The following is a 14,965-nucleotide window of genomic DNA, read 5'->3' on the forward strand; positions in this document are numbered from 1 at the left end:
CTCTATCAGTGTTTCTATGAAAAATTATCATTGTCTAGCATATGTAACCCTAGTGCTGTCCAAAATGGAAAACTCCCTCTGTTTGTCTCATTGCCTAAAGTCAGTCTGAGAGTGTGAACTCATCAAAGGTGGTGTCATTTCTATGTTGTAAACTTGATTTTATATTTGCCTTTTTTTTCCCATGTGCTGTAGTTAGGCAAGTCATTCTTGCCTCCACTCTCCACCTTCTCCCATGCTTGCCTGCTGGTGTCTTCATTGTAGCTGTGTAGGTGCAGAATGCATATAGGTGTATATAGGTGGAGAATGTATAAAGATGTGTATAGATGGAGAATGGAACTGAATTAGCTTCTCAGATTAGCTTCGCAGCCTGCATGATCAGCAGTAGCAATTTCTCTCAGTGACTAAGTGGCAGCTCAGAGAAAGCCAGCAAATACAAGGTCAGTGAATGGAGATATTTGGAAATCCACCCTGAAACGTAGGTGGCCTAAACACTCCAGCTTTCTTCCAGCTTTGCTCTCCCTCTGTTTTTGTTTACAAGTTTCCCCCGGACTTCCTGCCCAAGAATTTTTCCTTTCAGCCTGCTTAATAGGTTGGTGACAGGTGGCAGAAGGCACAGTTGGGCAATGATGCTCTTACTGAGAAACATGAAAATATTTTCCTGGTATCCATATAAAGATGCAGATGCTTCTTATATCTGACACTGAAAATTAACTTTCATTGTTTCCTGACTCAATCCAGTGCCAACCAGACTGCTGTAACTCATGATAGTATGAAGCAGTTTTGATGATGCCTTCATGTTCATCAGTCTCTGCAGCCTGACAAATTCTAAATGCAGTAATTGTCCCCTCTCTTTTTTTGGGTAAACAGGAAGTAGGAATTGATACTATTTCTGGTTTTTAGTGCAATCCATAACAACTTGTTTTGCCTCTGGAAAGTAGTTAAACATCCTGGAAGAGTGAGTAGCTCATGTGCATTAGAGAGGACCTGCATGTCTTGGTAAAATTCTGCCCCTTCTCTGTGCCACAGCCAATCTTTCTGGCTGATCATGGAAGGGAAATCTGCAGTTTGCCCTGAAGCCAGGAAGGTTACCTGAAATTCCAGCTACGCTGGTGATATTTTTTGCCCTCAAATCTAGGAAAACCAGGAGCTCCTGGGGAAACTGAAATGCTATTCAGTAACCACTAGTTGTCTGAGTATGTACTTCCACTGGGATGTTGTCAATTGCTATGTGAAGTTTGTCTTGCATCATGTTTGACTTTAGGTAGTGCACATGTGCTTCTGAAGCCCTAGGTAAGGATTTATGTTGGTCTTAAAAACAGCTTCTTCCCTTAATGCAGTTTAGGCTCTTACTGCCTTTAAGAAAGGAATTTAAGTCATTTTTCTGAAATTGTGTTACAACTAAGAATGCCTGCTGTGTTTATGCAAGTCATAATGTTAAAGTTGAAACCTTAAAAATGTCAACAAGGTGGTAATGCAGATGGTTTTTCCCTGGTATTATTTCTTAACTCCAGCAGATTTGGCTTGGAAGCTGAGCAGACCAAAAATATTTAAATAGCTTGTTCTAACAGCATCTTCCATGTGTAACTATTAGTCTAACGTGACTGATTTTTACTGATTTTGCTCTATGTGCCCTGGTGCTGCCATAGTTGCTGATTCTGTTTCTGTCATTGCTCTTTTGTCTCCCTGCAAAAATGAGCATTAGCAACTGAAATTAGGAAGAAGCTGAATGTAACTTGTTCCCGTGCAGCTTTTTTAGGGACAGCTGGGATGATCTGAAAGCAGGTTGCTGGCACAGATATATAGACCCAGGGACATAGCTTCAGGGAGTTAGTAGTGCCTACAAAACCCAAAGAATCTTAAGTTTGTTTTTAGTAGATGGTTATGTTGATTCTATTAAAATAGTGATTTTCTGTTGTAGTCTGTAAGGTGTAGGTAGACCAGCTCAAAGGAAAGGACTGTTTTGGTGCCAATCCAGTTTTTACTTATTTTTTATTTAGTCTTCATTTAGTGGCTAGGGCATGTTCCCTTGTGTTCTTCAGTGTTGCAGGGCAGTTTGAGTTTCACAGTGGTTTTTGCCCTTGTTCAGAGCTGAAAACCAAAGTACCTGTGCACAGGCTAGGCTGAGCCCTGACTTGGGAGCTTCCATTCCTTAATATAGTATGTACGTGAATCAAAACTGTGTCTGTCCTAGATGATCTTCCAGCAAAGAAACAGTTGTGCCCTCTACCAAAACCCAGTGTTTGATGTGGCCTTGGGGGTCTGCAGCAGCACAGCTATTGCCTGCAGGCAGGACCTTTGCACTAAGCCCCGCGGTACCTAGTAGTGACGGTGGTGGGAAGGGGTGAGGACAGCTGTGCCTGCTTCCATTGGAAGTACAGCCTTGAGAATACAGTAGTAGGATGGACTCTGCTGGTTTGGCAGTGCTGTCCTTGTACCAGAATAATGGGGGAAAAATCAACCCTTGCCAAACAAAGCAAGTTCAAACAACCCCTGATCCCAAACCTTGCTGGATTTTTGGTAGCATCTCTCCACAAGGGCCTCCTGCCAGCAGAGCAGTGTCTGTCTGAAATTGCATCTCCTCACGTCGGGCGGACAGCAATGTGCCGGGGCAAGTCTGTGCTGTGAATGTTACTTAAAACCTTCCCTTCATCTTTTGGTGTGCAGGTGCTTTCTTAGTGCTTTGTTCCTCTCTAGGAAAATTTAGATGTTATTCCATGATAAACTGTGTTTCTTTTCACATGATAACATATCATGGTCTGTGTGGACAGCCAACATTGTGGTCCTGAAGCAGATCACCTTTGTTGAGTGAAGCAGATGTGTGCACTCTTCCTTTAAAGTGGGATTTTTTGAGTACAAATGGACCTGTCCTTGCCCAGGGTATATTTGAGGATCAGTTGATCTTTGTATATCTTCCAGGGAGTGTGTAACAGTGTGACTCCTTGATAGTTACATCAAAAAGTATGTAGAATTTTTTGAAATATTCCAGTTTTCTTGTGAGCCTCATGTATGTTCTCACTGGCTCACAGGCCAAAGCTTGCTGTGCTTCTTCTCACTACCACGCTGAAACTTGTTTGCTGTTACTCTTAACACTGAAGAAATCCTGATGCTTCTTTTTTATTCTGAGAGAATAATTCTCTTGCAACACATTTAGAAGTGGTATTTTAACATTATTGTTAGTATCTATTGCCAAAGAAAGAAATGCCTGTCTGTTGACATTGAAATGGCAGATCACAGCAGGTGTCTGAGAAATGACTGGTCACTTAAATGCTTTGAATATGGTTGAACATGGTGATGGAGTGGAAATGTGCCCCTTCAAAATGGCAGCTCTGGGGGGGCTTGGTTCCACTCTTAATGGTTCCATTTTCCTTGTGTTATTTGGGCCACCTTATTTAATTAGGACCAGCTGTAAGCTGCTGCGCAAGAAATACAGGTTAAAAACATGATGTCTGTCCAAAATGTAAAAATTTCTGTTTAAGATTTTAAAACAGATGGAGTTCAGTAGGGGAGCACAAGAGGAAGACTGAGATGCATTGTAAATACTAGTTTTTATATATGTACACCCAGGTTAGTGCTTTCTGAACCATGTCTATCATTTCGATATTGTCCTTTCTTTTTGATGGTGTGTTAACTTGATGAGAGTATAAAATCAGCATAAAAATCTAATTGAAATTCATGAGGAAATCTCTGGGAATTCCTGTATCTTTTTGAAAAATGGGCCTCAGGTCTCTAAATAATTTAATACAATCTTTATCATCTTCCTTTCTATCCGCTAGATCTGTGAGGTTGCACAGAAGCAATGAAAAGATTCTTGACCTGCATGATTCTATCTTGTAGTGCATACTTAACTGGGGGAAAAGAGATCAAGCATTATCTTACACTCTACTGGATTTTCAACAGCTTTTTAAAGAATTGTCTTCTAAATTATTTTATATTTATAAAGAAACTGCTAATAAACTTTGCATTTAGGCAATGCCATTCTGTCTTCATTATGCTGAAAATGATCAGAAGGATTTCCACTCCATGTAAGGAAAGCAGCTTGCAAATTAGATGTATTCCATAGTACATGAGAGACCTTGAACTGTCCATTATGGAGTATTAATTCTATTTTCCCTAAAACCAGCATCATGATGCAGGAAGATGCCTTTTGCTTGCTGTTTTGTGCAGCATTATAGTGTGTTGGGTTTTTTTTTTTGTTGGTTTGTTTGTTTTTTTAAATTCCATTTCATCTAGGAGCCTTTGTTCACAAAGTTAGTCACAGCTGATGATAAGGGACATCTCTGTGTCGAGTTTGGAAATTACTTTTAAAAAATGATTTAATGAAAGCAAGATCTGCAGTATGTTCTCCTATTAACAAACAAAAAATATTTCAGCTTTACAAGCAATTGTACATAGATCCAGCTACTTACTGTCAGTCTCACTGACACTAGCAAAAATTACTCTTGAGGAACTCGAGAAGTTTATGCAGAGGCAGTCTCTGTCTCTGGAAACCAGTAAGACTTTACTTCATGGTGAAGATACGTTAAAAACAGTCTGTGCATCTTGCTGGAGGAGTTTTGTTGCTAACACTGACAGCATTATAAAATGAATCAAAAGAGGTTACTAATCTGATTCTCCATAGGCGTTCTTCTTTGTGCAAATAGAAGTAAGCTGTTTCCATGCTGGTTTTGTGTTGATGCTAATGATTATATCTGATACAAAATTGTGAAGAATCATACTTTATTGTGAAGTACTTCATGTCTGAAACTCCAGAGTGGCTGGGACATACAAATTCACATAGGCTGTATGTGAATCCTCCAGAAATTGGAAGATTTGAAAACTGTTATGAACATCAGCTTTTCATAATCCTCAGTTCTTGTGATAAAAACACTTCTTAGGATCATAGCCCAAGATATTATTATTTGTTCTACGCATAGTCCAAGAGATTATTATCTGTTCTCTGCATTTTTATATTGTAAATCATTACTAGTTCAGCCAGTGATAATGCTTAAGCAGGTGGTTGATTTGGAATCACTGCTCCAGTGAGATATAATCTGCAGTAGCAAAAATTTGGCCCGTTGTCCCTGTCTTCTGGGCTACAGACAAGAACCATACGTCTACTGCACTGTGGATTTTTCACGCTTTGGTAAAAATGGCCATGCTGTGTCAGACAAAGGCCATCTCACCACCGTTTCTGTCTTTATAGTGGCCAACGGATGGTGAATCATAACTATGTTTTGATTTTGCATCTGACATTTTATACAGGCCTTTTTCTGTCGTATTTTGAAACAACCATGTTCTCTACTCACCTTCATTGTGCCACTTCTGATTTTATGAAACTTTTGTAATACTCCCAACTCCTAATCTTTTTTTCCTGCGGCTTGAAGGAGAGTGTACTTGATTTGTTGCTTTCATCTGTAGCTAAAGCAGAGGCCTATTATGCTAATAAAGGCAGAATCACCCTAAAGAGACTGTTAATATTAGCTTGTTGTGAATCCAGACATAAGTACACTAATACGGTATAACTGTATGTGCATTTTAGTACCCAGGGGCCCAGTAAAAATAGTATTACTACTGCTGCATGTTGGAACCCTTCCATTAATTTGATTGTTCTTTTTGCCTTTTTCTCAATCTTTCCCCTTTTCTACCATATTCCTTTTTTTGATATGAGGGTGAGAAAGCAAAGGGGACCAGAACTGCACACAGCTCTTAAGAATCATAGAATGGTTTGGGTTGGAAGGGACCTTTAAAGATCATCTAGTTCCAACCCCTCTGCCACGGGCAGGGATACCTTCCACTGGACCAGGTTGCTCAAAGCCCCATCCAACCTGGCCTTGAACACTGCCAGGGATGGGGCATCCACAGCCTCTCTGGGCAACCTGTTCCAGTGCCTCACCACCCTCATAGTAAAGAATGTCTTCCTTATATCCAGTCTAATCTACTCTATTTTAGTTTAAAGCCATTACCTCTTGTCCTATCGCTACAGACCCTGGTAAAAAGTCTCTCCCCATCTGTCTTATAAGCTCCCTTTATATATTGAAAGGCTGAAGTAAGCTCTGCCTTATTGTCATGTCATATTTCATACCAATTAGGGGAGTTGTCAACTGAGTATTTTACACTTGCTGATTTCAATATTGATTTGTATTCTCTGCAGAGGTTATAAATTCAGGGTAAAAGCTGTCAGTCTAGTGTGACTGACAGGTTCTTGATAAATAAAACCTAGGACTGAAGATGCAAAAAGGGGTGGAGCTGCTGTTGGTGGTATGGAGATGGCTGAGTTTTACAGGGTCTGTATGTAAGGATGCTTTTCAGTCGCTGTTCCTTAAGATAACTGCGAAAGTAGTACTATTAATACATATTGGAAAGCCAGTAAGGTTTAAATAGAAGTAGAATGAAGTGCACTATCATATAGTGTCATGATAGTCTGTTAATTCCTAATATTCGGTTTGATTTTTTTTTTTCGACTACCATGAAGTACCAAATTTACTTTTTCATTATTACTGGTTGTAATAACCAGTACCAGCACAAATCTTAGAGTGATGTGGGTTTCATGTAAGAATCATGTAGATGACCTCTGAAAGTTGTCTAATCCAATCCCTAATCAAAGCAGGACAAGTCAGAGCAGGTTGCTCAGGAACTTTTTCAGTGAAGTTTTGACAATGACCTGTCTGCATATCTCTTTCTATGGTTGACCACTTCCATGGTACAAAATAAACAGACTTCACATCTGGTCCAAATTTTCTGCGTTCCAACTTCTCTGTTGCCTTTTGTCCTACCCCTGCACACCTCTGAGGAGCCTGGTTCTGTCTTCTCTTTGGCCCTCTGCTAGGTAGCTGTAGACAGCAGAGGCTTTTCCCTTTACCTTCTCTTTTAAAGCTGAACAATCCCAGTTGTTTCAGCATCTCCTCCTATGTCATGTGCTCCAGCCCCGTCCACCTCGGTGGTTCTCCTCCAGACTCATGCAGCACGGTGGTGTGCTGCTCGAGCTGTGCGTCTCGCAAGTGCTGGGTGGAGGGGAAGAACTGCCTCCTTGACCTGCTGGCAATGCTCCTGCTCCTCCTCCCAGGATATGGTCAGCCTTCTCTGCTGAAAAACATGCTGTTGTTGAGTGGTAATGGTTGTCTTAGAGCCCTTTGTGTTTGTGCTAGAAGATGATTAATACTAAAATGTAGAAAATGAGCTAGTACTTTTAGATAAGGTATGATCTTATGCTGCAGTTCAGTGAAGTGCTTAAATGTTTATCTGTCCTGTCTTCAGTGGAACTCAACTTTGTGCTCAAGTTTAAATGCTTCAGTTTGAAAAATATAAAAAAGTTGAAGCAGTTTCTTAAGACTTAATATTTTTAGCTTCAAACTGGTCTACTGTGCTGTCTGTCATCTATACTTCCATTGGTGGTGCCATCTTGTTGTTAGGAAGCCAAAGTTAAAGTACTTTGACTTTAACCTACAGTGACTTTTGATTTTGCTCCTCTCTGGTAGTTTTGGAACCCAACTGAGCTGTGCTAAAATGATGCTGATTTCGAAACAGGTTTTTAAAATCTGTTTAAATGTGGACCTCATCTCTAATTTAACTTTTTTCCTTACTTTTATTTTTAATGAAGCTCCTACACTAATGGCATCTGAATTTTAAAAAATGAGAGGAATTTTTTAGGCCCCCTAAATAGATTGTTTTTTAAGGGGGTGGTCTAAACTAAATATGCTGTTAATAAAGTAAAAAAAAAAAAAAAAAAAGTGAACATGCAACAGATTGTATCCTTAAGTTCCCATGGAGACTTTCACAGACCTCCAGGCTCCTTTCTCAGTTCTATTAAATTTCGCTTTTTTTCCCCTTACCTCCTGGGAATGTGTCCCTGTGTCTCATTCTTTTGGAGTGCAAGGAGTATAGAAATCTATTTTCACTGTTAAACTACTGGCTTAGGGCAGGACCAGGGTTATTTCATTTGGAAACAAGGGCTGGAGGGGGAGAAAATAATATCACTAAAGTAAGTTTTTTGCCAGAAAAAAATAGAAAAAAATGTAAGGCTTGAATTGTGTTCCCCAGGAAATAAAATACAATATCTGTACGGGTGTTAATAAGCAGCTGGGAAGATCAGCTTGAGAGTAGGTTACTGGCTGGGTTGGGGGGAGCTCTGAGTCATCAGCTTTTTTGGTGCTTTTTTAATTGAAAAACAACAGCAACAATACCAACACTCATACACACACAAAAAGGCACTCTTCAAACTGCCCTGATTGCAATTTTCTTTTGTCTTTCCTCAACTTAAAATGAAAGAAAAACAGCTTTCTAATTCCAGATTGCTAAATGCTCTGCACTTCGTTACTTAATGAGTGTGGAGTGGGAAGCTCTTCAGGCTGTTACAACACTTGGCTTATTTTGGTTGTGCCTGCGTAATGTTAGCTACATCATCTTATCTTTCCTCATCTGTTTTCTCAAGTTTTAAGTGAGGCTTACATTACTGTTTCCTATGTAAAGTGGTTCTAGAGCAGACCATGAAAAGAAATGTTTGTTTGCTAAAACCACATTGCAGGCTGCAAGTATGCACAAGTCCACCTTGATACCTATTGCTTTATTTCTAAGGTATTTGCCACAGCTACAAGGAAAGCACAATGTGACCCTTGCTTTTCTCTGTCCCTACCCGTTTTCCTATCAAAGAAACAGGTAAACCTCCCCCTCCCTCATTCCTCCACTCCACAGGTCTGACAGTACCACACTGGGGTCCGTCTTCTACCTGTGTGGACTCTTGTTGGTCATTGTGGCTGCTTCTTTCAGCTCCCGCTGGCATCATGTAAACGGCCACTCTTCTCTGTTATCTGTTTTGTCATGGTTTCTCCAATTTTAAAGGACTTCACTACAAGTGGTTTGTTTTCTATAAAGGACATGTCATACAGAGCCAAAATGCACTCCTTTTTTTGCTTCCCTACTGCCACTGCTTCTTGTCCTGTTCAAAGGTATTCTTAACTGCTGGTGCCTTTGTGCAAGTACTCAGTCATATAGATTTTCCATCGCCAAAGCTTTATATCAAAGAATGTGGTATCAACAGAAAGATATATATTTTTTCCTTTTACAGATAAAAGAAAATTGCTTTGTTTTCAGGATTCCCAAAAGACCAACTCAACTTGCTGTCAAAACAAAAAAAATCTTTATTCTTAGTTTCTGTTCTCAGTGTGTGGATTAAAAAGATCATTTAGAGGGACCGCTTATTTGAAATCTAGGTTTTCTGAGCAAACAAAAAAACCCTTTCAGTTCATCTAGGCATGGAAAACCTCTTTGCACTAACCAATTCTCTAGAACCAAAGTGGTTACATCTAATTAGCTTTTATTTGCTTTCAGAGCAGGCTGTCTTGTTATACTACTGCATGTATTTGCTGTGGAAAACTGAAGAGTACTAAGACTCAGTTATTAGGCAAACTGACAGTCTTTTCTCATTCTTGGCTGATGGGGGGCTATGCCATTAAAAAAAAAAAAAAAAGACTCAAGCAAGCAACCTTTTGAGCTTTCTCAAAGGATTAGAGAACTATATGAGGTAGGAAGTTTAGTCTAGTGCTGGGAGTGGTTCCTCTAATGTTACTGGAAACGTTGTGAGACACTGAGGAAGAGCTTGGTACTTAAATAAAATTGTTTTGTATCTTCTCAGGATAAATCATGCAGTTTTGATCTTAAAGCTACTTCTATTTTCTTGTGATTTGGTAAATTTTACAGAAAGGAAAAATGAATGAAGTTGAGACTTTCAGAAAATAATCATGTAATAGGCCAGGAGAGGGAAACAGTGTTTGTTTTAGTATATCATTCATATGCAGAAAATAATAGCTAGCTCTGTGTGCTTTAGAGGAGGAGTCTTAGGTGGAGGAATGTTCTGCAGATGATGCAGACAAAGCTGGGTTGGAAGCTGTCATTTTGTAAGGAAAGACAAAATAGAGAAATGGTTCCCATGTCTGTCTTCTGTTATCCAGATCACCAGCACAAAGTTTCTTTTTTTTTTTGTCCCATTTCTAACTATAGACCAGTTCTTTGAAGATTTATCTAGATGGAAGAGAGGGTATTGACTGGCATTAGGACAAGAGCAGGTCTGAGAAACTAATATGAAGGTTGAGTTTAGTTGATGCTAAACTGATGAGTGACTGTTTTGTTGCTTAGCTAAGCCTGCCTTTTTGGAAACAATCCTCTACAGCGAGAACACAAAATGCTGGCAGGAGCCCTACATGGTTTTAAGCTGTTGCTACAAGCTGTTACCTAGATTAGCTGGCAAAAGAATGTTTGATCGTGCAAATTACTTTGGCAGAGCCCAGTCTCTAACTGTAGTTTCCTGGCTGTGAAATTTCACCAGGTATTGTACTAATAATTTGAGGGATGGGGGATCGCAAGGTTTCCGGGCATCAGATGTCTGCCTGCATTTGCTGAGGGATTTTTAGGTTGGCTTTTATGTCTACCTACAATATTTTTATTTCCCTGGAAGCGTATGCAGTACCTTTTCAGAAGGAGATGCTGACATATCCTTGATACCCATTCTTCTGCTTTTTAGCTTTCATTATTTTTAAACGCCTTTTAAGAACTAGGGTTTGTTTGATTTGTTGTTTCTGAAAAGTATCTGTTTCTTTTAGTTGGCAGTGGCTCGCACCCAAGCTCCTATGATCACCATACAATCCATTTCACCTACAGGGGAAAAGCAAAATCCCTTACCAGGTGACTCACAATTTCTAAACCTAACTTACTTGTGGGTTACGCCTAGTAACAAGAAAAACAGCTAAAATATAGGAAGCTGGCATTAAAAGTTTCAGATAACCATTCATAAACTGTAATGTTTGGAAAGCATCACTCGCTTTCCAGAACTAATGATTTGACAAGAACAGCTCCTCCCCTCCTGTTTAGCTCAGCGTAAGCTAATAAGGTTTTTTGGATGTGAAGCCAAACTTCCAAATCCTATTTTTGTCTTTTGCTTATAAGATGAATGTCTAGTTAGGTAGACAGTTTAGACCAGGCTAAGAAAAAGCCAGTTAGACCACAGCAATCCACTTCATGTGTCACCACTTCATGTAATGTCACCTTCTACAACAGCAGCATCCTTATTTTTCCATTGCTCTTTATCTGTTGCAGCCATTTTGCACTCTCACTAGAGCAAGCTTCAGCTGCCATTTACTGTAGCATATTTTGAACCCTTGTAAACATATACATTAAGGAAATTTACTTAATTTACTTTAATAAAGTAATTATGTGAAACCACAGCCCAAAAAGTCCAACCAAATCTAGTCTCTTTAAATTAATCATGACATTAGGAGGTCTCATCCTTTTGACTTCATTTTTATTCATAGATTAGAAGAAGGAAAACAAACATACCGGTGGTTTCTCAAGTTCAGATGAAGTGGTTCAAAAGCAGGAATGTTTCTAAATTTCCTAGCTGAAGAGAAAGCAACAGCAATTAAGGCAGAAGTATCATAAACAAAAATTATTGACTTTTGGAGACAAATACCTATTTTTTCCATTGTAAAAATTGCCAAATGTTTCTTTTTTTTTTTTGTGATGTATCTTTTGCATCATCTGTTTCCCTCTAGCTCTGTGAGTGATTAAATTGCTCCATTTTTTAAAGATTTAATGATTGTATTGTTTTTGTGCTATTTGAATCTATTGTAGTAACTAACAGCAGATTTGGTGGTTATCAGAAACTCCTGAATTACAATTTCAGTTTTCAGACTTATTTTCAGAAGAAAAATGTATTTAATTCTGAAAACTTTTGTTACTAATTTTTTTAGTTTCGACTCATTCTCTGTTGTTAACCACCATGTTTTGCCTAGAGTTTTTTATTTTTAAGAAGTTTGTAATATATGAACTCAACAGAAGATGGATGGTAGAATTGATAATAGGAAAATGCAAAAATAGTATAGTTAGTTTTAGGGCTAGATAATTTTAATAAAAAGTCTCACACATTTTCTGTTTTAAAAACAGACACCTTGCAGTCAAAGTCCTTTGAGTTTTTTAGTGGAGTTTGTACAGCTCCTTTAATATTGAGATTAACGATTTCTTTTATTTCTTTCATTCCTTTTATTGGTTTGTAAACCTGAAGGCTGTGAATTTTATGAAAGAAAATCCTTTAATTTTGTGTATGCCTATTGATATGTGCGACTGCCATGGTACAGATTTGGAGTGAAACTTTTAAATCTGATGTGAACCAGTATGATGATTTTTTAGCATCATTTCTCTGATACAATTAATCAGAAGTCTGAAAAATTCCAAGTACTTGCTGCATTTAGCTGACTGGATGCACCAAAATTCTAAAGTCTAAAGTTCTAATGTAAAGGCCTAAGCTTTGCTACATGGTCTTAAAATTTCTGCAGGGCCCCACTTCAGGCGTACAAACTGATTTGTGTGATGAAGTTTTGTTGAGAGTCCCTGAGTCCCTCTGAGTTGCAAGCCATTGTCTGAGGACAGCTGCTTTAATTTCTAGCTATTCATTTTAATGCCTTCTTTCCAATTGTTTTGTACAATGCTGTATTGTGAATAGAGTGTTATATAACTTTCATCAAATTGGCGAGTGGATGAGGAATTGTTAAAAACCTTGCATCAGTTCCTTAGGACATTTCTGCTTCATTTCCTAACAGCCCCTCCTGTAGAGTTCCAGCTTATTTGATGAGCATAGTCATTGATGGTGGACTTCAAGGTGGTGGACTGTAGGGTTCTTTGAAGATATAAGATGGATTTTGAACTCCATTAAGGACTTTACAGGAAGTTTATGAAGAGCGGGAGATCTCTCATAGGCATTCAGCAGCCTGGGTTCATGACGGATGCTGCATGACAGTTGCCAGATTAATGTTTTTAAGCCCAAAGCCTCCATGCTCAGGTGTGATGCTGAGTATGAAAACCTGCTGGTGAATTAAGGTTCATAGTTACATTTATTAGTGAATCTTTTTTCTTTGTGGAGCTTGGAGTCAAGGAGAAATCCAAGAGTATGTCTGAGCTCCAAATTGCTCCTAGCTAGCAGTGAGTGCTGGTTTTGTTGGTTTTCCACTGAGGAAATGCCACTTTGACTACTGAACCATTTGATATACCCAGTGATGTCATGTGTCTTGCTTGAGAATATCTTACCAGATATATAAATTGGTCTATTTATCCATCAGTTGATTTTACTCGAGACATTTTGAAGGTAGAGATGTGGCTATATGACAGGACAGGTGGGACTGTGTACTGTCTGAATGTTAATGTTACTTGAAAACCAGCTGAAAAATTTGTCAGATTGCATTCTGCTGTTAATAACAAAGAAGCAAAGTTAAGTGAAGATACAATTGAGAAGTGAATTAGAAACACCATAATGTTTAAATGAAAATAAGTTTTTCTTAGGCAGGTCTGATTATCTTCCAATGAAGAAAATGTTATCTAAACTCCCTTTTTGAGTTCCACTCTTGAAACTGTTCACAGATTGCCAGCCTTCTGAAGTTGAAACTCTTTGCATGTAAAGTATTCTTAACTAACAGAGCCATATAGGTTTTTGTACTGAATCAATACATTTAATGTTTTCTGTATTTTCAGGAAAGACTTTGAAAATGTAAAAACATAGCTCCTCTTCACCTTTTTTTTCTTTTTTTTTTTTTTTTTAAATGGCAACTGTTTGGACTTACACATATTGTGGTCTATATTAGGTGTTCTGAGTGGGTATTCCAGATGTGGTAAGATGTATAAAACATAGAATTTTTCACCAGACTATGTTCTGCCCTAAACACCACTCTGGGCAGAAAGAAATTCAAGTGAATAATGGAGTCAAGTATTTTAAATTTTTGCCTGACATCATATAGCTTTCTGTATTACTTTTTTTTTTTATAGGATACTTTGAAAATTTAAAGTTAACAGAGAAGAAAACTTTCTCTGTTTGCCAGAAATTTTTAGTTTTGTCTTCATTGACAAACTGTTTTCTACTTTTTGAATGCAGCCTCATACCATTGCTACCAAAGGTATGGAAAAAATTTAATTTATGCTCCCTCTGCTGGCCTTAGCTGTGCAAAATAGATCTATTCCATACCTTCAAAGTACCCACACTTGCAACTGGTTTGTGGAAATTGGGTCTTTGGGGTCTAGGGAGAACACTTTGCATGATCCAGATCTGAGCACTGAGTAATGGCATTTCTGAAATAACCTCTCAGTAACAGTGGGAGCTTTTAGAAAGGAAACAACAGTGATATTTTGTGATAACTTTGAGTATATTCAGTTGCAGCAGATGTGCAGTCTTTTAGTATGATATGGGAGACCTGTACATTTGCCACCAGTAGTATACGCTGTGTACATAAATTGTTTCCTTTTTTGCCTGGGCTTCCTGAAAATCATCTTTGTACTACAGTGCAGAAAAGCAGAACTGAAATGATAAAGTTGTTCAAAAATAAAATAATCCAAGTTTGTTTGAAACTAAGGTGCAATGCCTGGGAACGTTGTCTTAATAGCGATCACTTAAGAACTATTACGTATTCTTTTGTTGTTGTGTTTGTTTTTTTTTAAGCTGGACCTGTGATCTGCAGAATGCTAACATATCCTCCAACTCGAAGAGCCTTAATTGTGGGTTGTGGTCTGCAGATGTTTCAACAACTGTCAGGGATTAACACCGTCATGTATGTATTTACTGCTTGCTTCTCTTTATAAAGTGTAAGAAAAAGACAATTAGACCAGTAGCAGTTGTAGATGGGCTTCTGGACAAAATCTGAAATGTGAAAAATTGAGTGAGAGAGCTGGAATGCTAATTTGAAATCCAGATATTGACATATTTGGTGTCTCAGAAAATTGGTACAAGAGGGTGTTAGTGTAAGGGCAGACATTTATATAGAAATGAGAATGCAAACTGTACTCTGGGAGATGCATTATTATATGTTAGGGTTTATAGTCAAAGCTATGTATGTCTAGACAACAAAGTAAACTTACAGTTTGAATTTGTGTGCAAATAGATCAAAATACAGTGAGGGTTGGACTGTTGACCATGTAAATGAGATGGAAAATTACTGTGAAGTGCTAAAGGAAGTAAGAT

At 38.4% G+C, this 14,965-nt stretch overlaps 1 protein-coding gene across 1 annotated transcript in view; it reads left to right on the plus strand.

Moving 5' to 3' along the window:
• The window catches only part of SLC2A13 (solute carrier family 2 member 13), a 164,357-nt gene that overhangs the window by 61,624 nt on the left and 87,768 nt on the right, over nt 1–14,965 (plus strand). The window contains exon 4 of the mRNA XM_075024879.1: nt 14,447–14,555. Within this exon, the coding sequence (XP_074880980.1) occupies nt 14,447–14,555 (109 nt within the window). The remainder of the gene's footprint in view (nt 1–14,446; nt 14,556–14,965) is intronic.

Source organism: Buteo buteo, chromosome 4, assembly GCF_964188355.1.
Source record: "Buteo buteo chromosome 4, bButBut1.hap1.1, whole genome shotgun sequence".
Taxonomy (NCBI): domain Eukaryota; kingdom Metazoa; phylum Chordata; class Aves; order Accipitriformes; family Accipitridae; genus Buteo; species Buteo buteo.